This window comes from Micromesistius poutassou (genome assembly GCF_964030765.1).
Source record: "Micromesistius poutassou genome assembly, chromosome: 9".
Taxonomy (NCBI): Eukaryota; Metazoa; Chordata; class Actinopteri; order Gadiformes; family Gadidae; genus Micromesistius; species Micromesistius poutassou.
Window position 1 is genome coordinate 9,812,756 of NC_140279.1, and position 23,700 is coordinate 9,836,455.

General features: G+C 49.2%; 1 protein-coding gene across 1 annotated transcript in view; it reads left to right on the forward strand.

The window, feature by feature from the left end:
• Nucleotides 1–1,536: 1,536 nt before the first annotated feature.
• The window catches only part of prdm5 (PR domain containing 5), a gene marked incomplete at its 3' end in the record, with an annotated part of 23,625 nt that continues 1,461 nt past the window's right edge, over nucleotides 1,537–23,700 (forward strand). The window contains exons 1-15 of the mRNA XM_084473571.1: nucleotides 1,537–1,817; nucleotides 2,999–3,082; nucleotides 3,444–3,566; nucleotides 3,815–3,983; nucleotides 5,651–5,828; nucleotides 6,375–6,467; nucleotides 6,862–6,983; nucleotides 7,205–7,284; nucleotides 8,230–8,394; nucleotides 8,565–8,720; nucleotides 10,250–10,343; nucleotides 12,163–12,323; nucleotides 14,906–14,999; nucleotides 20,207–20,292; nucleotides 22,827–22,931. Of these exons, the coding sequence (XP_084329697.1) occupies nucleotides 1,719–1,817; nucleotides 2,999–3,082; nucleotides 3,444–3,566; nucleotides 3,815–3,983; nucleotides 5,651–5,828; nucleotides 6,375–6,467; nucleotides 6,862–6,983; nucleotides 7,205–7,284; nucleotides 8,230–8,394; nucleotides 8,565–8,720; nucleotides 10,250–10,343; nucleotides 12,163–12,323; nucleotides 14,906–14,999; nucleotides 20,207–20,292; nucleotides 22,827–22,931 (1,809 nt within the window). The 5' untranslated portion in view covers nucleotides 1,537–1,718. The remainder of the gene's footprint in view (nucleotides 1,818–2,998; nucleotides 3,083–3,443; nucleotides 3,567–3,814; nucleotides 3,984–5,650; nucleotides 5,829–6,374; nucleotides 6,468–6,861; nucleotides 6,984–7,204; nucleotides 7,285–8,229; nucleotides 8,395–8,564; nucleotides 8,721–10,249; nucleotides 10,344–12,162; nucleotides 12,324–14,905; nucleotides 15,000–20,206; nucleotides 20,293–22,826; nucleotides 22,932–23,700) is intronic.

Below are 23,700 nucleotides of genomic sequence, written 5' to 3' on the forward strand. Positions count from 1 at the left end.
GTAAGGGATAATGTATAGAACGCCGGTCATTATCGGGAAATAAGCCCCGACAGGGCGAACAGGACACCGATGCGAAGTGGAGGTGTCTTGCTTCGCCCTGAAGGGGCTAATGGCGCATTCTATTGGCAATCCAGGCCGTTCATTCCTTCCCGGATTTATATGACCGAATGACACGTCTGATCTGAAAGTGTTTCATTGCAACAGTCCGGAAAACATGGCAAACATTTTTGTTTGCATGGTTGCTGAGCAACGTAGTCTAGCCATAGACTTTGCTGGTTCAAACGACTTTAGGCTACAACAGGCTTTCACAGACTTTTTTTCTAACACAATAAACAGTGGAAATAGAAATGCCATTAGAAAGTACTTGCATAGTTTTTACAACACAAACGCTTAATAAAACAGCATATACGAGGACAAATTGAGGACACATAACTTTGTTTCCCATTCATAATGTGCGTCACCAATATCGTTGTGACGTTGAATCTTCCGACTCGGCCTACCTGGACCTTCCCCAAGTTTGATGACGAGACCTAGTAGGTAGGACGGGGGTTCTTTTGTACTTTTCCGGACAGGAAACAGTATAAATCCAGATACCGCTTTACCAATAGAATGCGCCGTAATTTACCGATAATGACCGGTGTTCTATACATTATCCCTTACATAATATATATAGAGTATATATAATATATAGTCTATATATATATAGGTGCGGGTTTTATGTATATATCTGTGTTTGTATGTATTCATTCATTTATTTATTTACTCATTAATTTAAATATTCATGATATATCCCGTCATCAGGACCAATCGGGAAGCAGTTCGATTTGAGGCTGAGATGAAGCTAAAATAACCAACGGCGTAAACACAGATAAGTTAAATAATAAATAATAAATTAAACATCACAATGGAGACAGAGTAGTAGAAATGTACATGTAATTAAGTCTATAATGTAAATTCTTAATCTGCAAAGCTAGCTATAGACTTTTATAGTTATATACAAATCTATATATAGAGCCATATATACATATACATCTGTATAATTATATATTGTGTGTAAGGGATATTATATATAGAATGCCGGTCATTATCAGGAAAATAATAGAATATAATGCGCTGTAATTTACCGATAATGACCGGCGTTCTATACATTATCCCTTACATATCATATATATAGAAATGTTAATATATATTATATATACATAGAGTATATATAATATACAGTCTATATATATATATATATATATATATATATATATATATATATATATATATATATATATGTATATAGGTGCGTGTTTTATGTATATATCTATGTTTGTATGTATTCATTCATTTATTTATTTACTCATTAATTTAAATATTCATGATATATCGCCTCAAAATAAAGAAGTATCAAGAATATTTATTTTGTATACAACCAGTACATTTATAATATATAAATGGTATTTTGATCAGATTCATTTAGTTGAAGTCACACCGCTGTGTGACGTCACCCAGCTGCACCGCCTCCTGCTTCCAAACTTTTCACCAATCAGAGCGCTGCATTCCCTCCGCTGCAGAAACAGCGCTCCTCGGCTCCTCTCTGAGCGCAACTTGGAGCAACTTTTTGAGTCAAGAACCGAGCCTAAGTGCTCAGTGACAGCGGGTCCGAGTCCGGGTCCGAGCGGTGATCTAGCAGGGGTCCGGGGGACCGGGAGGTGGTCCAGGAGGGGGTCCAGATGACCATGCTAGGCCTGTACATCCCCGACCGCTTCTCCCTACGCGCCTCCGGGGTCCAGGATGGGGTCGGGCTGTACGCGGCGAGGAGGGTCAAAAAGGTCTGTACCCGAACCCCAAAGTAAAACATGTATACTGTGTGTGTGTGTGTGTGTATATATATGTATGTGTGTGTGTGTGTGTGTGTGTGTGTGTGTATGTGTGTGTGCGTGTGTGTCTGTGTCTGTGTGTGTGTTTCCCCCTTTTGCGTCCTCGACGCTTTTCTCAAATCTCAAGCGAAGGCGGAGCGGCTGTGACGTGAAGTGCCACGTATATACACTTTCTGTACACACACACACACACACACACACACACACACACACACACACACACACACACACACACACACACACACACACACACACACACACACACAAACAAACAAACACAGAAGGACAGACAGACACACACACACACACACACACACACACACACACACACACACACACACACACACACACACACACACACACACACACACACACACACTTTACTCAGTCTCCACTGTTCTCAACATTATGGACTCATTTAGATAAAAGGGATTCCCTCCCTTATTTACCCCTACAGTACTGAGTCACTAGTCGACTAACGACTGACTAGCTGGTTAACGAACCACAGACTAGTCTGAGGCACAGAGATAGTAGTGGGTCAGTCGTTAGTTGACTAATGCTATACTGTATTATACTGTACTGACTGAACCTAACTAGTCGACTAGTGACTGACTAGCTGGTCTACTGACCACAGACTAGTCTGAATCCCAGAGCTGGTCCAGGAATGAGAAGCATTATGAAGAGAGGTTTGTTGTCGTATGAATGGTTTATGTTTCTGTGGACCAGAGGCCATGTGGTCTCTAGTAGTCACAACACTAGACCCCGCCCCCTGACAACCACAGCCAGGGATGGAGAGTAGCCTAGCTAGTAGCCACCAAGCTAGTTGCCTAGCTGGTAGCTTAGCTAGGAGTCTACCATCTAGTAGCCTACCACCTAGTAGCCTACCTAGTAGCCTACAATCTAGTAGCCTACCACCTAACAGCCTACCTAGTAGCTTAGCTAGTAGCTTACTACTTTACTTGGGTCACTCCTCGTGTGCTACTTAAACTACAGTACAGTACTCTACAGATTATTTGTGTGCAGTACTTACAGTACTGGATAAGTACAACTGTGTGCACTTGTTTGAATGGTTTAATTACTAATCAATGGAAGATGAATAAATGGTAGCTAACTTTATATGTTTTTGCTTCAAGGGCGAGAAGTTTGGTCCGTTTGCTGGAGAGAAGAGACTCCCTGCGGAGGTGGACGACAGCAGCGATACCCGGCTCATGTGGGAGGTAACCAGTTACTACTGGTTTATTCAGAGCCTATTACTATGAATAGCACTGTATTCACATGAATACACTGGTTTATTCATAACCTATTACGATGAACAGCACCTTATTCACATGAATATACTGGTTTATTCATTACCTATTACTATGAACAGCACCTTATTCACATTACCTAGTAGCCTACCACCTAGTAGCCTAGCTAGTAGCCTACCACCTAGTAGCCAACCACCTAGTAACCTACCACTTAGTAGCCTACCACCTAGTAGCCTAGCTAGTAGCCTACCACCTAGTAACCTACCACCTAGTAGCCCACCACCTAGTAGCCTACCACCTAGTAGCCTGTGTAACGATTGTGTCTCCTCAGGTGCGTGGCGGTAAGGGAGACGTTCTGTACGTCCTGGACGCCAGTAACCCCCGACACGCCAACTGGCTGAGGTTCGTCCACCAGGCGCCGTCTCAGGACCAGAAGAACCTGGCTGCTATCCAGGTACCATGCTAGGTTCTAACAGTCTGAGGTTACAGGCTAGGTTCCAACAGTCTGATGTACCATGCCAGTCTGACCTGTCGTTCTAAAGTCACAACGTTCTAACAATCTGATGTTGTAAAGTTGTTTCTTTGCAACTGTAATGTAACATTGGAACATTGGAACGTTGTCACACTGCAATGTTGTAACACGTCTGAAGTCTGTCCCTCCGTCTGATCTCCATCCCCCCGTCTGCCGTCTGTCCCCCGCAGGACGGAGAGAACATCTTCTACCTGGCACCCGAGGACATCGACACGGACACAGAGCTGCTGATTGGCTACCTGGACAGCGACATGGAGGAGGAGGAGGCAGAGGAGGAGGACGAGGTCATCCTGTTTGAGGAGGAGAACGGCAAGGACCCCAAGCACGCGGTGGAGACGGGTGAGTGGGCGGGGTCAAAGGTTGTCCCTGTACCGGGTTACCGTGTGGACAGCAAAGAGTTACCATAGTATCCGGGTTACTGTGTGGACAGTAGAGTAGGGATGTCACGATACCAGAAATTTAGTAGTCGATACCAATACCAGTGAAATTCCACGATTCTCGATACCCAATTCGATACCACGGTCAAAAACAAAACAATAAATCCCATGTACTTTATTTATTAAAAACATTTAAACATTACAAAAAACAGTGGCACTGGCATGTAGCCTTCAAGTAATGAATAAAAATAAATCACTATTAACATTACAAAAAAAGAACAGTGGTAGGCCTATGTAGCGTTCAAGTAATAATAATAATTTAAAAAAAATACGCGCTGAAAGCAGGAAGTCATGCAGCTATGTGGCTCGCGTTTACACTTGCGTGCATGGCGGGGTTTAAAACATAACTTCCAACCTAATATTAAGTAATATAATGCAGGTGCGCAAGGCAGCCACAGGAGACGCCAACATTGTTTTCAACCGCTCGGTACCCGCCGTATTAATTACCAAGTTTTGAAAAGAAAAAGTATTTGAAGCGAATAAGCAACGCTGTTTTTGATTTGTTTATTTGGTTTTGAACGAATAGTTTTGGATGCATGCATCGGCTTTGAGTTGGTTTGTTTACTTTGAAATTGCATACGCTCGCAACACACACACGCACACGCGCACACGCACGTACACATTCACCGCCGCACCCACTACAACCTGCCGATCTTCAATCAAAACAACATCAAGTAAGTGATGCCGAAAGCAGTCGTACCATGCGTGTTTAGAAGCGCAACATTGAAACGGGTCCCGTCTGAAACAGTCGCGCGGCGCAGCGTTCCAAACGCAAAGTACTTCCAGACACGACTCTTGCTATTCTTTTTATCGACGAGTCGAGGAGGAGCCATCGCACTCGCTGCAGCTGCAGTTGCCGTCTTCCATGTTCCCGTGTAGGTGTATATGCTGCCCACGTGACGTCCAGAGGAATTGCATCTTCGGTACCCACGGTACTAAGAAAAACGAGTACCGTCACGTTTTTTGAATTTTGGTATCGACTTGGTACCGAAGTATCGGTTCTCGTGACATCCCTACAGTAGAGAGTTACCATAGTAACCGGGTTACTGTGTGGACGGTAGAGAGTTATGAAGTAACAGGGTTACTGTGTGGACGGTAGAGAGTAGTGATCGACCGATATTATCGGCCGGCCGATATCATTGGCCGATATTTGCGGTTTTCACGTGTATCGATTTTTTGGGGTGTTTTATTTTTATTTCTTAATTTTTAAAATATTTTTTCCTGCCATGATTTACAGACGGTTCAATAAATGTTCCTTTTTTAAATGAAGACTTTTTGTTATCTTTTGGACATTTGTTATCATCATTGTGTCATTTTTATGATCTAAATTGAGGGAGCAAAACCAGTATCGGCTCCAAATATCGGCTCAAGAAAAACCTTATCAACGTAAACAGGATGTGTACTACATGTGTACTCTGTATACTGGGTGTGTATACTGGCTGTGTGGTTGGACGTGTGTTGTAAACAGGATGTGTACTACATGTGTACTCTGTATACTGGGTGTGTATACTGGATGTGTGGTTGGACGTGTGTTGTAAACGGGATGTGTACTGGATGTGTTCCCTCCAGAGCGGGTGATCAAGAAGGAGGACCACCCCTGCCTGCTGTGTGAGAGCAGCTTCCCCAGCGAGGAGGTGCTGGCCGCCCACCTACAGAGCCTCCACCAGCGGCCCAGCGTGGAGGAGAAGGAGTTCAAGTGCAGGAACTGCTCCAAGAGGTTCCCCGTGAAGCAGGCCCTGCAGCGGCAGTAGGTCCTCCAGACACTCTCCTACCACACAAGGGCAGACAGCACATTTCTTTGTCACTTTACTGTTTATCTGATGGATTAATGTGGTCCAGGCAGATCCTGTGTGCACTGTCTGTACTGTCTGTACTGCCTATACTGTAGTGTCTGTACTGTCTACTGTCTGTGCTGTCTGTACTGAAGTGTCTGCTGTCTGTGCTGTCTGTACTGTTTGTACTGTAGTGTCTGTGTTGTCTGTAGTGTCTGTGCTTTCTGTAGTGTCTGTGCTGTCTACTGTACTGTCTGTAGTGTCTGTACTGTCAGTACTGCCTGTACTGTTGTGTCTGTGCTGGCTGTACTGTACTGTCTGTACTGTAGTGGCTGTACTGTCTGTACTGCCTGTACTGTAGTGTCTGTGCTGCTTGTACTGTACTGTCTGTACTGTAGTGTCTGTAGCGTCTGTGCTGTCTGTACTGAAGTGTCTGTACTGTATGTACTGTAGTGTCTGTACCGTCTGTACTGTAGTGTCTGTAGTGTCTGTACCGTCTGTAACGGTGTGCTGTGTTCCAGCGTCCTCCATTGTTCTGAGGCCCTGGCGTCGGCGGGGGGCAATAAAGGCCACCAGTGTTCAATCTGTCACCACACCTACAGCTCAGAGTCCAGGTAACACACACGCACACACACACACACACACACACACACACACACACATACACGCACACACACACACACACACACACACACACACACATACACGCACGCACGCACGCAAGCACATGTACACACACAGTGATAATAACATGACATCTTATGTAGTTCTAATCTGGTGATAATAACTAATTAGTTCTAACCTGTTGTGAAAACATGTGGTGTAGGTCTAACCTATTATAATAACATGTAGTTCTAACCTGTTGTAATAACGTGGTGTAGTTCTAACCTGTTGTAATAACATGTGGTGTAGTTCTAACCTATTATAATAACATGTAGTTCTAACCTGTTGTAATAACATGTGGTGTAGTTCTAACCTGTTCTAATAACATGTTGTGTTAACATGTAGCTTCGAGCAGCATAAGGAGGCGTGCCGCGGCGACGCAAGGTTCGTCTGCAAGGCGGAGAGCTGTGGGAAGAGGTTCAAGAGTAAGGACGCCCTGAAGAAACACAAGGGCAACGTACACACAGGTACACACACACACACACACACACACACACACACACACACACACACACACACACACACACACACACACACACACACAGGTCACACACACACACACACACAGGTCACACACACACACACACACACACACACACACACACACACACACACAGGTCACACACACACACACACACACACACACACACACACACACACACACACACAATCTTCTTGTTTCTTCCAGGAAGTGCACGGCGGAAACTCACGTGCACGATATGCAACCGGAAATGTTCCTCATCTCTAAACCTGCAGGAGCATCGTAAGGTTGGTCCCCTCTCCCTCCTCCCCCTTCCTCCTCAACCTCCCTCCCTCCTTCCCTCCCTCCCTCTTCCCCCTCCCTCCAGTCCTGTGTCGTCCTAACCAACAGAGTCTGTCTCCTGGTGTTCCACTGGTCCTCCCTATGAGTCCCAGGGCATCCATCTTAGATGGATCTCTCTGGTCTTCAGTCCTTGTAGCAATTTAGTTTTCCCCAAATATAATTATTATGGCCGTAAAGACGCATGGCTGTCAATAACTACACACAGATTTAGTAGGACTGGAATATTATTATTAATTTGATTTGAAACTCTTGCCGTGTTATTCCACACACACACAGTGGTCGTAAGCGCAGCGAAGCTCTGATAAATAGGATTTGAACACAAATACACACAGTGCTATAAGTACGAAATGATATGACATGCAGATATAAATAGGCTGATGTTATGGAGGGGTCAGTGGTCTCAGCGTGGAGATACCCTGTAAAGAGGCTTATGAGAGGGCTTATCACACCCGCTCCTCCGCCCCCAGCCCCCGCCATCAAAGACCTCATTATTGGAAGTAGCTTTAAGTTTCTGCCGAAGAGGGGTCGTGTTTTGTGGCTTTAATTACTTTTCTCTCTGTAGACATATTGGTCTTGTAAAATATACGGGCGTTCCTCTGAACGTTATTACGGTCAGCGACGGGTATTAACGTCATGCAACTTCTGGAGTTGACTCCCTCACATGTTTCTCTGCAGGACAACAAGATGTATGTGTGTTTCAGAAGGTCCTTGAGATGTATGTGTGTGTGTTTCAGAAGGTCCTTGAGATGTGTGTGTGTGTTTCAGAAGGTCATTGAGATGTGTGTGTGTTTTTCTGAAGGTCCTTGAGATGTGTGTGTTTTTCTGAAGGTTCTTGAGATGTGTCTGTGTTTTTCTGAAGATCCTTGAGATATGTGTGTGTTTTTCTGAAGGTCCATGAGATCTTCGAGTGCCATGCGTGTGATAAGAAGTTCATCTCCACCAATCAACTGAAGCGACACATGATCACACACTCAGGTAAGGTAGAGCTGAACGAGATCCTCTCCTTCTTCTGTTGTCTCTCCTCGTCCTCCTACACCTTCTTCTCTGCCTTGTCTGTGCATTTCCTCCTCCTCTCTGGTTAACTTCTACTGCTCCTCTTCTTCCTCTTCTTCCTCGTCTGTGGTTACCTACTCTCTCTCCTCCCCCTTCTCCCCCTCCCTCTGCTCCTCCTCCCCCTCCTCCTCCTCCTCCTCCTCCTCCTCCTGCTGCTCCTCCTCCTCCAGAGAAGCGCCCGTACACCTGTGAGGTGTGCAGCCGGTCCTTCAAGCGTCTGGACCAGGTGACGGCGCACAAGATCATCCACAGCGAGGACAAACCGTACCGCTGCAAGCTGTGTGGGAAGGAGTTTGCCCACCGCAATGTCTACAAGAACCACAAGAAGGTGAGACTGTGCTCAGATAGTACTCCGCTAGTACTCAGCTAGTACTCCAGTTCTCCCAACGCAACGTCTACAAGAACCACCAGAAGGTGAGACTCTGTACTGAGGTAGTACTCATGTAGTACTCAGCTAGTACTCATGTAGTACTCATGTAGTACTCATGTAGTACTCAGCTAGTACTCAGCTAGTACTCCAGTTCCTAGTGGAGTACTCCACTAGTACTCCAGTTCGCCGACACCAGCGTCTACAGAACCAGGAGAAGGTGCGACAGCGCGGCGCCGGCTGTGGGAGTGCTCAGCCCTCTCAGAGTCAGACAGCACCGTGGAGATTATATCCGGTTATTGAAGGACAATTAGAGACTAACCGTCCTGCTATGAAGGCCTCTGACGGAGCAGGGATGATCGCCCCTCCCTGGGACCACGTTGTTCTCCGGGGGTTCCAGAAGAACCCGTTCTGATGCCACCACCACTCCATCATCACATCTAAGTTCGTAGCTCCGGGTGTCTGGAGAGACTAAAGGTTTCCCCCGGGACACGCCCGGACACGAGGGAGCCGCTGAGCCACCGGGCCACGTCAAAGGAGACGCTGACAGAAACTGGCAGCTTGTGACTGAATATAGAAAAGAAAGACATGATGACGCTCATTAAATGTGACTTTAATGAGCGCCAACGTTTTAGCCCCAGGGCTAAGCTGAGCAGAGTTTACTTAATGATGAAGTAATTTAAGAGCTAAGGATCTAAGTGTTTTAAACCAATATTTTAAACCCAATTACCTAAGTATTTGAAACCAAATGATTTTAGTATTTTAAACCAAATTACCTAAGTATTTTAAACCAAATGATCTTAGTATTTTAAACCAAATTACCTAAATATTTGAAACCAAATGATCACATTTTTTTTATCCCAATGATTTAACTGTTTTAAAACCCAATTATCTAACTATTTTTAAACCAAATTAACAAAGTATTTTAAAACCAAATGATTTAACTGTTTTAAAAGCAGTCAGATTGAACTGTCAGTCAGTCAGGTGGGAGGAGGAGCAGGCCAACTGAAGCACTCTGAACTCTGAGACCCCCTCGTCTTCAAGTCTACTCAACGTATCTGCTGGGGGAGCCTTATAGAGGAGGTGATGGAGGAGGTGATGGAGGAGGCATAGAGGAGAGATGGAGTGGCGGATGGAGGAGGTGATGGAGGAGGCATAGAGGAGAGATGGAGGAGGGGATGGAGGAGGTGATGGAGGAGGTGATGGAGGGATAAAGTGATAGAAGAACTCCCTCACTCCCCGACTAACAAAGCAACACTTTGATGATTAGATGTGAAGGTGTTGCTGTGGTGTTGGTGGTGGTGATGTGATGGTGACGGTGCTGACAGTGTTGATGTGGTGTTGTGACGGTGTTGTGATGGTGCTGACGGTGTTGATGGTGTTGTGACGGTGCTGATGTGTTGTGACGGTGCTGAAGTGTTGATGTGGTGTTGTGACGATGCTGATGTGTTGATGTGGTGTTGTGACGGTGCTGATGGTGTCTCCCTCAGACCCACTCCGAGGAGCGGCCCTTCCAGTGTGACGAGTGTAAGGCGTTATTCAGGACGCCCTTCAGCCTGCAGCGCCACCTTCTGATACACAACAGTAAGTACACCACCTAGTACACCACCGAGTACACCACCTGGTACACCACCTAGTACACCACCTAGTACTCCTGGTACCACCTGGTACTCAGATAGTACTATACATCAGCCTCCACACACAACAGCCTCTACACACCAGCCTCTACACACACCAGCCTCTATACACAACAGCCTCTACACACACCAGCCTCTATACACACCAGCCTCTACACACACCAGCCTCTACACACACCAGCCTGTATACACACTAGCCTCTACACACACCAGCCTCCAGACGTCCTAAAGCTAACCACTAGGACAGAATGAAGGTTGTCCCTCCCCACTACAGCCCTGGTGCTGCTGGTTTGGGCCGTTTGAACAGCATCCCAGATCAGATCTGTTTTTAACTTCACTGCCTCATTACAGAGCTCTTAAAACCCTCGTGTTTTAATTTCCCGGCCATGTAGGGAACTCTTGTACCACATTCCGGTCTTGGTGTATTTAGACAGAGATGTTTGGACTGAACTTCTCATGGTTCTCAAAATGACTTTCTGTTACACTTTACACTTTATTTCCTCTCATACCTCAAACTAACATGCCGTCTCTGCACTGTCTAACCCCTACCTGCTCCTTAATGACGTGTCTCTGTACTGTCTAACCCCTACCTGCTCCTTAATGACCTGTCTCTGACCTGTCTCTGCACTGTCTAACCCCTACCTGCTCCTTAATGACCTGTCTCTGTACTGTCTAACCCCTACCTGCTCCTTAATGACCTGTCTCTGTACTGTCTAACCCCTACCTGCTCCTTAATGACCTGTCTCTGTACTGTCTAACCCCTACCTGCTCCTTAATGACTTGTCTCTGCACTGTCTAACCCCTACCTGCTCCTTAATGACCAGTCTCTGCACTGTCTAACCCCTACCTGCTTCTTAACGACCTGTCTCTGTACTGCCTGTGTGGTGTGGGGGTCGGGGCCTGTGTTGGGTGGGGGGGTGGGGCCTGTGTTGGGTGGTGGGCGGGACCTGTCGCCGGGCAGGACTGAGGTGTTATTCTCCGGGTTGGGGACACGAGACACGACTGTGCGGCGGGTCAGGGTCTGGGGGTCGATGTTTTCTTAGTTTGAGAAAGGAAGAAACGTGTTGGGTTAGGGGGAGGGGTCAGAGGTCACTGCGGTAAGCCTTCCATAAATAGAGGATCAGCTCACACACTGTGGGGCTGTGTGTCTGCCTCTTTCATCTGCCATACGCACACACGCACGCACACACACACACACACACACACACACACACACACACACACACACACACACACACACACACACACACACACACACACACACACACACACACGTGTATGCACACACAAACACACACACACACACACACTAGGGCTGGTTGTGGGGGTCTGTGGGGTCTAGGGTGGTCCTAGTGGTCTGTGGGGTCTAGGGTGGTCCTGGTGGTCTGTGGGGTCTAGGGGGGTCCTGGTGGTCTGTGGGGTCTAGGGGGGTCCTGGTGGTCTGTTAGGGGCTGCAGGCCCCAGCAGCAGAGCTCTATACCTCACGGTCTGATGATTAATCTCTGGAGTGAGTCCTGAAGTCCGGTTTTTTCTGTTCAAACCTTAAGAAAAGTAGAATCAGTGTTAAAGTTCCTCCAGGCTGCTGGTCTGAGGCCTTCAGCGTTGGGACTGGTTCCTTTATCTCCAGCAGCAGCAGAGCCGGCAGCGAGGGGGCAGCGAGGGGCCGTCGCCCAGACAACGGCCCCCCCGGGGAGCCCCCCTCGCTGCGTATGATTGCTGTCATTCAGTCTCCAGAGGGTCTGACGCCCCCCCCCTTCTCTCCGCAGGCGAGCGCACCTTTAAGTGCGACCAGTGTGACGCCACCTTCAAGAGGAAGGACACACTGAATGTCCACATCCAGGTGGTCCACGACGGACACAAGAAGTACAAGTGCGACCTGTGTGAGAAGGCCTTCGTCACGCCCTCCGTGCTCAAGAGCCACAAGAAGGTAAACGGCCACGAGCACCCGCCACACAATACTAACAACCCCCATAATGACTCCCAATCACTGTGTGGGGCTGGGTTCGCCTCAGACACAATACACACACGCATACACACACACACACACAGGTACACACACACACACACACACACACACACACACACACACACAGGGCTCAGAGAGGACCACGGGTTCAACGTGATGCATCGAGGCTTTAAACTCTTCCGACAGGAAACCACACGACAACCTGAACACCGACAGCGTGACGCACGGCTACACACACGTCAGATTAACCAGAACAATGTGGGATGCAAACCAACAGAGAACGAGAACACAAAACAGCAGAACCTGCGCTGGGGTCTGGGGGGCCCCCTGCTGGGAACTTCCTGGAGGCCTGGGAGTGTTTCCACCGGACGGCGGCTCGGCCTAAGATAGCCGTGGATAAGCCCAGCCGACCGGCTCTGGGCCCCTCGGTGGCGACCAGAGGGTCCGCCGGTCCTGGGGCGCTGCAGGGTCCAGATCTGCGTCGCAGATGAAACACGGCGGCTGGGTGGAGAAGAGAGGGGGGAGACAGAGGGGTGGAGCAGAGCAGGGGGGGGAGAGAGGGGGGAGACAGAGTGAGCGATCACACCGCTGCACCGAGACCCCGGGCCGCCGGACCCCGACCCAGATCAAAGCACGGATCACCGCTGTGACCGGGACGCTGCGGCCCGGGTTCTGACGGGCGGCGGAACGCCAGTCGCACGTCAACCTGCCATCGCTTTGACCTGCCACTCAGCACCCCTCCGGGCGGCAGGGTGGGTCCTGGGGCGGCAGGCCGGGTCCTGGGGCGGCAGGGCGGGTCCTGGGGAGGCAGGCCGGGTCCTGGGGAGGCAGGGGGCGGGTCCCGGCTCACTAGCAGAGCCTTCATGAGTCAACACTGTGTCTAACAGTGTAACTGTGTCTAATACAAACACACACACACAAATGCACATGCACATTGCACATGGCTTGTTAGCGTGCACACTTCAAGGGGCGTGCACGTGAACGTCTCACAGGCGTGCTGCGGTCGCATGTGAGGCCGGCCGCCGCCATCCTTTGTGATGTCACCAGAGCGGCGATGTTTATCCAAACAATGAGCAGAACATCTGCAGAGCACGTGTGTCCTGACCAGCTGCACCTGGCCCCGCGCACACTTGTGCGTGTGTGTGTCTGTGTGTGTGTGTGTGTGTGTCTGTGTGTGGGTGTGTGTGTGTGTGTGTGTGTTGAGGGTTCCTTGACACATTCCGTGGTTGAGCGTGCTATGCTTTCGTGTTTGAGAGTGTGCGTGCCTGTCTCGGAGAGCGCGCATGTGTGTGTGCTTTTGTGTGTCTGTGTTTGAGAGTGGTCTGTGTGTGTGTGTGTGTGTGTGTGTGTGGACAAAGCTTTTGTAACTGAACACTGGAGGGGGTGGTGTGTGACCCTGAGGGTGGGGGCTGGGTGGAGGAGGTGGAGGAGGTGGTGTTTGCCCTCGCTGTTGAAACTGTCGCTCTCACTCGAGTCACATGCCAATGTTTGCTTTGGAGGAAATTAATTCAGAGCATAGCTTTCAACAGCCAGAATGGGTGTGGTTAGAGAAGGGGGAGGGGCCATGGGAGGGGCAGGGGGAGGAGCTACCACCAGGGAGGGGAGAGGAGGAGGAGTAAACGAGTAACAAGAAGAGGGTGAGAAAAGAAGAGGGGAAGAAAGTAGAATCCTAAGTAAGACGTGTTCTGTTGGACCACATGGTGCCTGGTCACATGTCTCCTCTCCTCACCTCCTGGTGTCCAGGACCATGGAGGAGGAGCAGAGAGGAGGAGCAGAGAGCATCTGGTACCGCACCACCATGTGGGACTGGTTCCCAGTGCACACTTTATTTAAACATGGAACCTGCATGGTAGGACGAGCGAGCTAGCTTCCTACAGGAGAGAGAGGGAGAGGGAGAGGGGGACAGAGAGAGAGAGGGAGAGGGGGAGAGAGAGGGGAGAAGGAGAGGGGGAGGGAGAGAGAGAGTAAGGGGGGAGAGAGAGAGAGAGAGAGAGAGAGACTGCAGAAACCTTCCCTATATTCCAAATAAAAATCTCCTCAAATTATGTCTACCACCAGACTGAAGGCTCGCGGCAGTCATGAGGTCCAGGTGTCTCCCACACACCAGCTGCACTCAGGAGGCAGAGTGGGTTGGCTGGGAACCAGAAGGTTGCTAGTTTGAGTGTCGAGTTGTCCCTGTCCCTGTCGCCCTGCGTGGCTGACTCCGCCGTTGTCGGTGTGTGAATGTGTGCATGAATGAGTGAACGTCACTTTGAATAAAAGCATCAGCAAAATCCCCTAAATGTAATGTCAATGTCCTCAAACATGAGACCTTCCGGATAGGGGTGATGGATGTGTTTTAGAAGCTCCACTGAGCCACATCTGAACCCCCTGTACCCCAGATCAAAGGGGGTCTCCTCACCGTGGACAGTGTTGTGATGGTGGACGGCTGCTCTATCACCGCCCATCGCCCCGTCTCTTAACAGGGGAAAGATGTGGGGTCTGAATGTAACAAATGTTGTGTTCTGCTAACAAGGACCACCTGCTCTCTCTCCCGTCTGCAGACCCACACCGGGGAGAAGGAGAAGATCTGCCCGTACTGCGGACAGAAGTTTGCCTCCAACGGCACGCTACGGGTTCACATCCGCAGCCACACAGGTCAGTCAGCAAACAGCGTGGACATCAGTGGTGGTCCAACTCTTTCTACTATTGAACGACAGTAGCTCAGGAGGCAGAGCGGGTTGGCTGGTAACCAGAAGGTTGCTAGTTCCCCAGCTCCTCCTAGCGTCCTCGAGTGTCGAGGTGTCCCTGAGCGAGACGCCTCACACACACTGCTCCTGACGAGCTGGCGGTCGCCCTGCGTGGCTGACTCGGTGTCCGTTGGTGTGTGAATGTGTGCATGAATGGGTGAATGTGAGGCAATATTGTAAAGCGCTTTGAGCGACCACTGGTTAGAAAATGTTAGCCAGTTATAGCTCTATAATCTAGTTATATGTTAGCTTTGTTAGCCAGTTATACATGGCTATAACTATGTCATATAAACCATGTTTGTTAGTGCTAGCCCTGTTAGCTTCCTGCTGGTTGTTCATTAAACAGCCTTTAACTGGAGATGCACACATTCCTCTGTGTCTCCTTAACTACCACACACACAGACACACACACACACACACACACACACGCACACACACACACACACACACGCACGCACACACCCACATGCACACGTACACACACACACACACACACACACACACACACACACACACACACACACACACACACACACACGCACACACGCACACACACACAATTACAAACACGCACACACGCACAATTACAAACACGCACACACACACAAACACAAATACACCATCCGGTGGGCTGTCACTCTTCTTCTCCCAGCTGAACACAGTCGTGTTCCAGCCTGCTGCTGGTCCCAGCGCCGCCGCCGTACCTCTGGCTCACACCTCTGCTAGCCCTGAGGGCTAATCTCAGCCCATGCTAGGCGGTCATGCTAATGTTAGCACACACTATGTGGACATGCTTAAGCTAGCCAATGTTCAAACTCAATCCAACCAGCGTGTGTGTGTGTGTGTGTGTGTGTGTGTGTGTGTGTGCAATCACAGGCCAATGTCTAGTTAGTGAATACATATGAAGAGAGAGAGAGAGGAGGGGAGAGAGAGACGAGGAGAAAAGGAGGGAGAGTCAGATTGTATATATATAAAGTAAACAAAGAGCATGCTGTTGGGGAATGTGGGGGCGTGGGCAACAGAGAGAGAGAGAGGGGGGAGGGTGTAAAGATTGGGGAGAGAGAGAGAGAGAAGGGAGAGAGAGAGAAAGAGAGAGAGAGAGGAGAGAGAGAGAGAGAGCGAGGGGGAGACGTCTGAAAGAAAATAAAAGAGCACTTGAAGAAAGCATCCTGCAGGCCGACCTTTGACCCTGGCGGCTGTAAATCTGTGGCCTCCTTCTATGGCCGCGGCGGCGTTGTGTTTGTTGTGTTTGTGAGGCGGTTGAGAGAATAAGGTTTAGGGGAACAGAGAGCGACAAAGAGGATGTTGTTCAGGGACCGGCCCTGAGAGAGCCCTGGTCCGGGCTGCCATGGTTACGGCCCGCCCGGCGGCCGCCATTGTGGTGCGGAGCAGGAATGCCTCAATCATAAAATGCTGCTTGTTATGTAAATAAAACTGTTAAGATGGCCGCCCGCTCCGTCGGTAAGCTCCTTCAGCAACCCCTCCCCCTCCTCCATCTCCTCTTCCTTCTCCTCTCCCTCCTACCCCATCTTCTCTTCCTCCTCCCCCTCCTCCTCATCCCCCTCCTCCATCTCCTCATCATTCATCTTCTCATCATCCTCTTCCTCCTCTTCCTCTTCTTCCTCCTTCTCCTCCTCCTCCCCCTCCTCCTCCTCCTTCATGGTGGTGAAGACCACCATGAAGACCACCAATGTCTCCTGACCTCTGTGAGGAGGAGGACATGAGGAGGTTCCTCAGTGTCTCCTGACCTCTGCGAGGAGTAGGACATGAGGAGGTTCCAGCGTCTCACCTCTCTGCAGAAGGCTGTGCTCCTGCTAAATGTTCTCCTCCTCAGACCTTTCTCCCTATCCTCTCACCTCCGGTCCTCTCTGACGAGGAGAACATTCAGAGGAGCTAAGCTCACTGCACCCAACTGGCTTAGGCTTTGGCTCACCAATGTCTCACCTTTTAAACCAACTAACATATTATAGAGTTGGCTCTGTTGGCCTCTACAGCCTCCACTAGCCTCAACAGGGGGCTGGTGGAGAGGCGAACAGGGTGAGCCATAGCTCTGAGGTCTTACCAGGAAGAGGGGATCACTGTGTGATGGACAGTACATACGCCATATATAACACACACACCACATCTGACCATGATACACACTGTATAACACACACTATATAACACACACCACATCTGGCCATGATACACACTATATAACACACACTATATAACACACACTAGATAACACACACTATATAATACACACTATATAACACACACCACATCTGGCCATAATACACACATTATAAACACACTCCCCAGACATTTCAGTCACACACAAGTGCTCACCACACTCACACTTTGTACACACTGAACACATTGTCCACACTACACAGAAAACACACATTACTGACCAGACGCTCTAAACACTTTATTTATACTGCACCTGTGTACACAATAGAGACACACAATACACAATACACTAACCAGACTCACTATCTCGCTCGCTCATTCATTCACTCACTCACTCACTCACTCACTCACATACAGCACTCACTTGCTCACTCGCTCACTCACCCACCCACCCACCCACTCACTCACCCACAGTAGAGCAGTGCCAAACGGATCGATTAGCAGACTAAGAGGGAAGACCACAGCAGGGGGGAGGGAGGGAGGGAGGGAGGGGGGAGACACCGAGGGTCAAAGACATGGTGTTGGGTTGCAGCACATGCTAAATCAGTTACCATCTCCACACACACACACACACACACACACACACACACACACACACACACACACTCAGACAATGTAGCAGAATGTGGAAGATGAGGGGAGGTTTGCAGCTGAACAGAGGAACACAAAGCCTTCTATCACATGTTGTAGGGTCTGGTCCCCATCACATGTTGTAGGGTCTAGTCTCTATCACATGTTGTAGGATCTCTATCACATGTTGTAGGGTCACTATCACATGTTGTAGGGTCTCTATCACATGTTGTAGGGTCTAGTCCCCATCACATGTTCTAGGGTCTCTATCACATGTTGTAGGATCTCCATCACATTTTGTAGGGTCTAGTCCCCATCCAATGTTGTAGGGTCTAGTCTCCATCACATGTTGTAGGGTCTAGTCCCCATCACATGTTGTAGGGTCTAGTCCCCATCACATGTTGTAGGGTCTAGTCCCCATCACATGTTGTAGGGTCTCTATCACATGTTGTTGGGTCTCCATCACATGTTGTAGGGTCTAGTCTCTATCACATGTTGTAGGGTCTAGTCTCCATCACATGTTGTAGGGTCTAGTCCCCATCACATGTTGTAGGGTCTCTATCACATGTTGTTGGGTCTCCATCACATGTTGTAGGGTCTAGTCTCTATCACATGTTGTTGGGTCTACTCCCCATAACATGGGTGATGTGAGATGGCCGATGTCACCAGCCTCCACAACAGGATGGAGAATGTGTTGTTCTTTGAACGGTGGCCTCATTAGGACACCTCTCCCTCCCTGGGTGGTTCGTGATCTAATCAGCATCTCTGGGTTCTGAATCCTGGGAAACACAGCTCATTAACCTTGTTAGCCTCGTTACCTCGTTACCGCCCCCATCAATACGGCCGCCCAACAATTAGCGACTAAAGAGAGATTAAAAACACAGAGAGGGTGAGGAGCGAGAGTCCTCTGGAGAGAGGGGGGGTGATTACGTTAGCCCCACCGTGAAGCCCCCCCACGGTGGTGGAGCCCCCCCCCCCCCCCCCCCGGGACCTGGGCTATTTACCCCAGCCATGCGACGCACTATTTACAACTGGGATTCCATTAGACCCAGTCCTGGTTCAGATGTGGAGTGGACAAATGTGTGAGTTTAGATGTTACTTTGTCCTTTAAAAGTGTGTTAGAACATTACTGAGGAGGCTCTGTGGAACTCGGAGGAACCAGTCCAACCCACCTGGTTCTCGTTGCTAAGGTCCCGACTAACATTCTGCTAAATGTAGAATGTTAGTCGTGTAGCATCTTACCATAGCTATCTCTGTTGTATACGGGGAATGGGTTAACCTAGTGATTGTTAGTGCTTGCCACTTGGTTCTATGAACATCCTTACTGTACCGACAGCGATATATTGTTGTTTCTTTTGATAAAAGTGTCTGCTAAACGCCCTGAATGTAAACGCAAAGGAAAAATGTGAATGTCCTGCGTTCTGCAGAGCCGCATAACCGCGTTCTAAAGGCACGTTTCATCCAAGTTCTCTCTCTGGATTAGCGCCGGGCTCTGGAGCGGCTATCTGGCCTGGAATCAGTGCAGCGGTAAGCAGACCCACCTGTCGACGGCCGCGTGACTGACGGGCTGTCAGCTCCTCTGGCCGCCATCAGAGCATGCTCAGATAGCATCTCCAGAGCCTGACTCCAGAGCCTTTGATGGAGACGTATACAGGAATACTCCTGCTTCTCTGTATACCCTGGGTTAACAGCAACTAGCCAACGCTAGCTGGCCAGCGCTGAATGTTCCTCCACCTCGTGTGGGTTCGTACAAGTTAGCTTACTCTGATTCACGTGTACCCGCCAGCTAGCCTCCACCGTACAATCCAACACTACACACTGTGGGTTACTAGGAGCTCGCTAAAGCTGTGGCTTGCTAAGTCTGTAGGCTGTAGCTAGCTAAATCTGCGGCTAGCTAAAGCTGTGGCTAGCTAAGTCTGTATTGCTGTAGCTAGCTACCACTGCAGCTAGCTAACTCTACAGCTAGCTCTTGCTCTAGGGACGAGGAGGGAGTCCTAGTCCTAGACCCTGCTGACGGCCTATTGGTGGGTGCAAGGTCCCCAGAGAGATGGATCAACTCTCACACACATAAGGTCCTCACTGCGTTATGGGGACCGGAGCTTAGTCCAGGGCCCCCACGGGGCCGGGCGAGATAACACATCCACGGGGCGCGTGTGCGTGTCCCCGGGGCCACACTGTGGCAGAGTGCAGGACTCTCTGGATCAGATGTCTCACAGCAGATATTTACGGTCATGGCTGTGAGTCATGTGTGTGTCGCTGGGATCGGGTTCCCACATCAAAGCGTGTTATCACATGTATGTTCTGTACACACACACACACATACACACACACATGCTCATAGCGTGCTCCTCTCCCCTCTCCCTCCCCCAGGTGAGAGGCCGTACCAGTGTCCGTACTGCGACAAGGCCTTCAGCAAGAACGACGGACTGAAGATGCACATCCGCACGCACACCCGCGTGAGTACGGCACAACGCCACCGCACAACACCACCGCACAACACCACCGCACACAGCAACGTTCCTCCTGAGGAGTCCGTTCCTCCTGAGGAGCAGAGCGTACTTCCTGTCACAGGAGACACTGGCGCTCTGTAAACAAACCCGGGCTGGGTGGCGTGGTGGTCAGCCCGGGGGAGGGGGGGGGGGGGGGGGTCAGAGCCAGGTCAAAGGTCAGGGCGAGGGTCAGAGTGAAGGTCAGCAGGTCCAGATGTTGTGAGTTGCCGGGGTCAGACTGGTGCATTCTGGTACCCTGCAGTACCTAAGTCTGTCCATGTGTTGGGTGGCCTCTGACCCCTGGGCCTTCTTAAGGGGATCTGGGTTTGAGGGATTGGAGAATGTTTCCCTTCATGAAGGAAGGAGAGGTCTGATCGACCAATAGGATCGCTGAAGGTGTTTACAATGCTGGGCAGTGGGTCGCAGACTCACACGCACACACACACACACGCACACACACAAGCACAAACGCACGCACACACAGTCAGAAATACACACAAAAACATGATCTCACTCACAAAGACACACAGACACACATTCATCACAAACACACACACACACACACACACACACATCCAGTGAACCTGATCTTTACCTCCCTTGTTATCTGGTTTGATTGGCTGCCCCTGGCCCCGCCCACCAGATAGCTGGTTTCCCAGGACCCTGACTTCCTGCATTCACCACCGTTCCCATGACAACTAAGCTGTAAATGGAGAGGGCGGCATTATCAGCCCACTGTCAGGCGGAGAGGAAACCATCACCCCTCCTCCTCCTCCTGCTCCCCATGCTCCTCCTGCTCCCTCTTCTCCTCCTCCTGCTCCCTCTTCTCCTCCTCCTCCTGCTCCTCCTCCTCCTGCTCCCCCCTCCTCCTCCTCCTCTTCCTCCTCCTCCTCCTCCTCCTCCTCCTCCTCTGTTGTCCTTCATTCAACTGACACCCCCGTTTCCTCCTCTCAGATAAGCGCACACACACACACACACACACACACACACACACACACACACACACACACACACAAACACACACAAACAGAACCCCCCCCCCCACCCAGCCTGGAGGTGGTCCACGCTGCTCTACTGAGCGCGTGCAGGAATGTCCACACAACAGTCTGATCAACAGAGAGACTGACAGGAGGAGGAGGAGGAGGAGGAGAAAGGGAGGAGAAGAGCAGGGAGGAGGAGGAGAAAGAGAGCAGGGAGGAGGAGGAGGAGGAGGAGAGAGAGGCGGAGGAGGCGAGAGGAAGGAGGAGGAGAGAGGGGAGGAGGAGGAGAAAGGGGAGGAGGAGGAGGAAAGCAGGGGGGAGGAGGAGAACAGGGAGGAGGAGAGCAGTGGAGGAGGAGGTGGGAGGAGGCAGTGAGGAGGACAGGTTGTTGTTCTAATGAAACAACATCCACACTGATGGACAAGATGGAGGAGAGAAGGAGAGGAGGGAGGAGGGAAGGGAGGAGGTACAGGAAGTGAGTTGCTGGGTGGAGGAGGCAGCAGGGAGACGGTGTTCAGGAGGAGGTGCTGTCTTCAGGCCACAGCTCCTCCATTCCCCACCAGATACTAAAATACCACAGTGCTTTTGACAGTTGGACTCATTTATGGTAGCCTTGGATGTTTGGATTGCAAAATCGCTTGACTTCATAAGAAGAACTCTGAGCAAATAGCCAAATACTGCTCTGTGTCAGCAATCATAGGCAGTCTGCATATATGGAGAAGGCGCTGACATCTCTACCCATAATATAACTATCATTATAAAACGGGGGGCCTAAATCAAGCGATCTGATTGGTTCCCAACCGTTGTATATTGAGCGTATACACACAGCTATGACGCCCGTTCAGTTTACAGAGTCCAGTATCACTCCGCGCCTAACTTGAACTGTTGTTTATTTATATATAAAAGCGATAGCATAGTTCACTGAAGCCTAAAAAAAGCCTGTAAAGCAATAGGCACACGGTCGCCGGCAATTTAGCCTTCTAAATTGCTAAATTGCCGGCGAACCAAGCTACCGTCTCTAGCCTTCTCTCTGAAGGACGCTAGTGTGTTGCATAGCAACCGCCGTACACTTTGCCGGCAGCCAGGAGGGACTACTTTTCTGTATTCGTTAAAAAAAAATGCTTTTCCGACTTTCTAGCTTTTTCAAAATTGAGGGTGTCTATGACTTTAATTTCGCCATATTTACGTAACCGTTTTATAAAAGCAATAGATCACTTCAGTCAGTGATATACGGTCAATATACCACAGTGAAGGGGGTCGCCGCCCCTCCGCTGCGCGTCGGGACGGACAACGCCCCTTAACTGTGGTATAATGAGCGTATACCACGGCCTGTCGTGATCTATTGCTTAACTATATATTTATCTCTACTGATTCACTAGGTTGTAAATACTTGCACAGTGTTTGTGTTGTTGTGTCAGACATAATAGGTTATTTATTAATATTTGGATGCTATGGTGTTGTAGTATTGGTCATTCCAAATAAAGGAATCAAATGTGTGTGTGTGTGTGTGTGTGAGTGCAGGAGAAGCCCTATAAGTGCAGTGAGTGTAACAAGGCGTTCAGCCAGAAGCGAGGTCTGGATGAACACATGAGGACGCACACCGGGGAGAAGCCCTTCCAGTGTGACGTGAGTAACTATCTAACACTTACACTATTACTAATACTACTACTACTACTACTACTACTACTACTACTAATACCACTACTAATACCACTACTACTACTACTACTAATACCACTACTACTACTACTAATACCACTACTAATACTACTACTACTAATACTACTACTACTACTACTAATACCACTACTACTAATACCACTACTAATACTATTACTACTATTACTAATACCACTACTAATACTACTACTACTAATAACACTACTAGTACTACTACTACTTCTATTACTCTATTACTAATAGTACTACTACTAATACTACTACTACTAATACTTCTAATAAAACCTCATCAAATGTTATACTATCTAACCTAACCTAATCAAATCTAATACTATCTTACCTAACCTAATACTATCTCATCTAACCTAATCTAATAGTATCTAATCTAATACTATCTAACCTAATCTAATACAATCTAACCTAATCTAATCTAATACTATCTAACCTAATCTAACCTAATCTAATCTAATACTATCTAACCTAATCTAATCTAATCTAATCCTAATGGGGGTGGATAAGAGTCAGATGATCGTGTGGTTCTTCAGAGGGGTGTAGTAAAGATCTCCCGTCGAGTGGATCCTGGAGATGTTATGGTCGTCAGGCAGGGGGGGCTGATGTGCAGAGCGCGGGTGGGGGGGGGGGGGGGGCGGGGGGTGCTGGAGAGTAGAACGTTAAAGAACCCAAAGCCAGCTGTTCCTCAGGTGTGGGTCGCCAC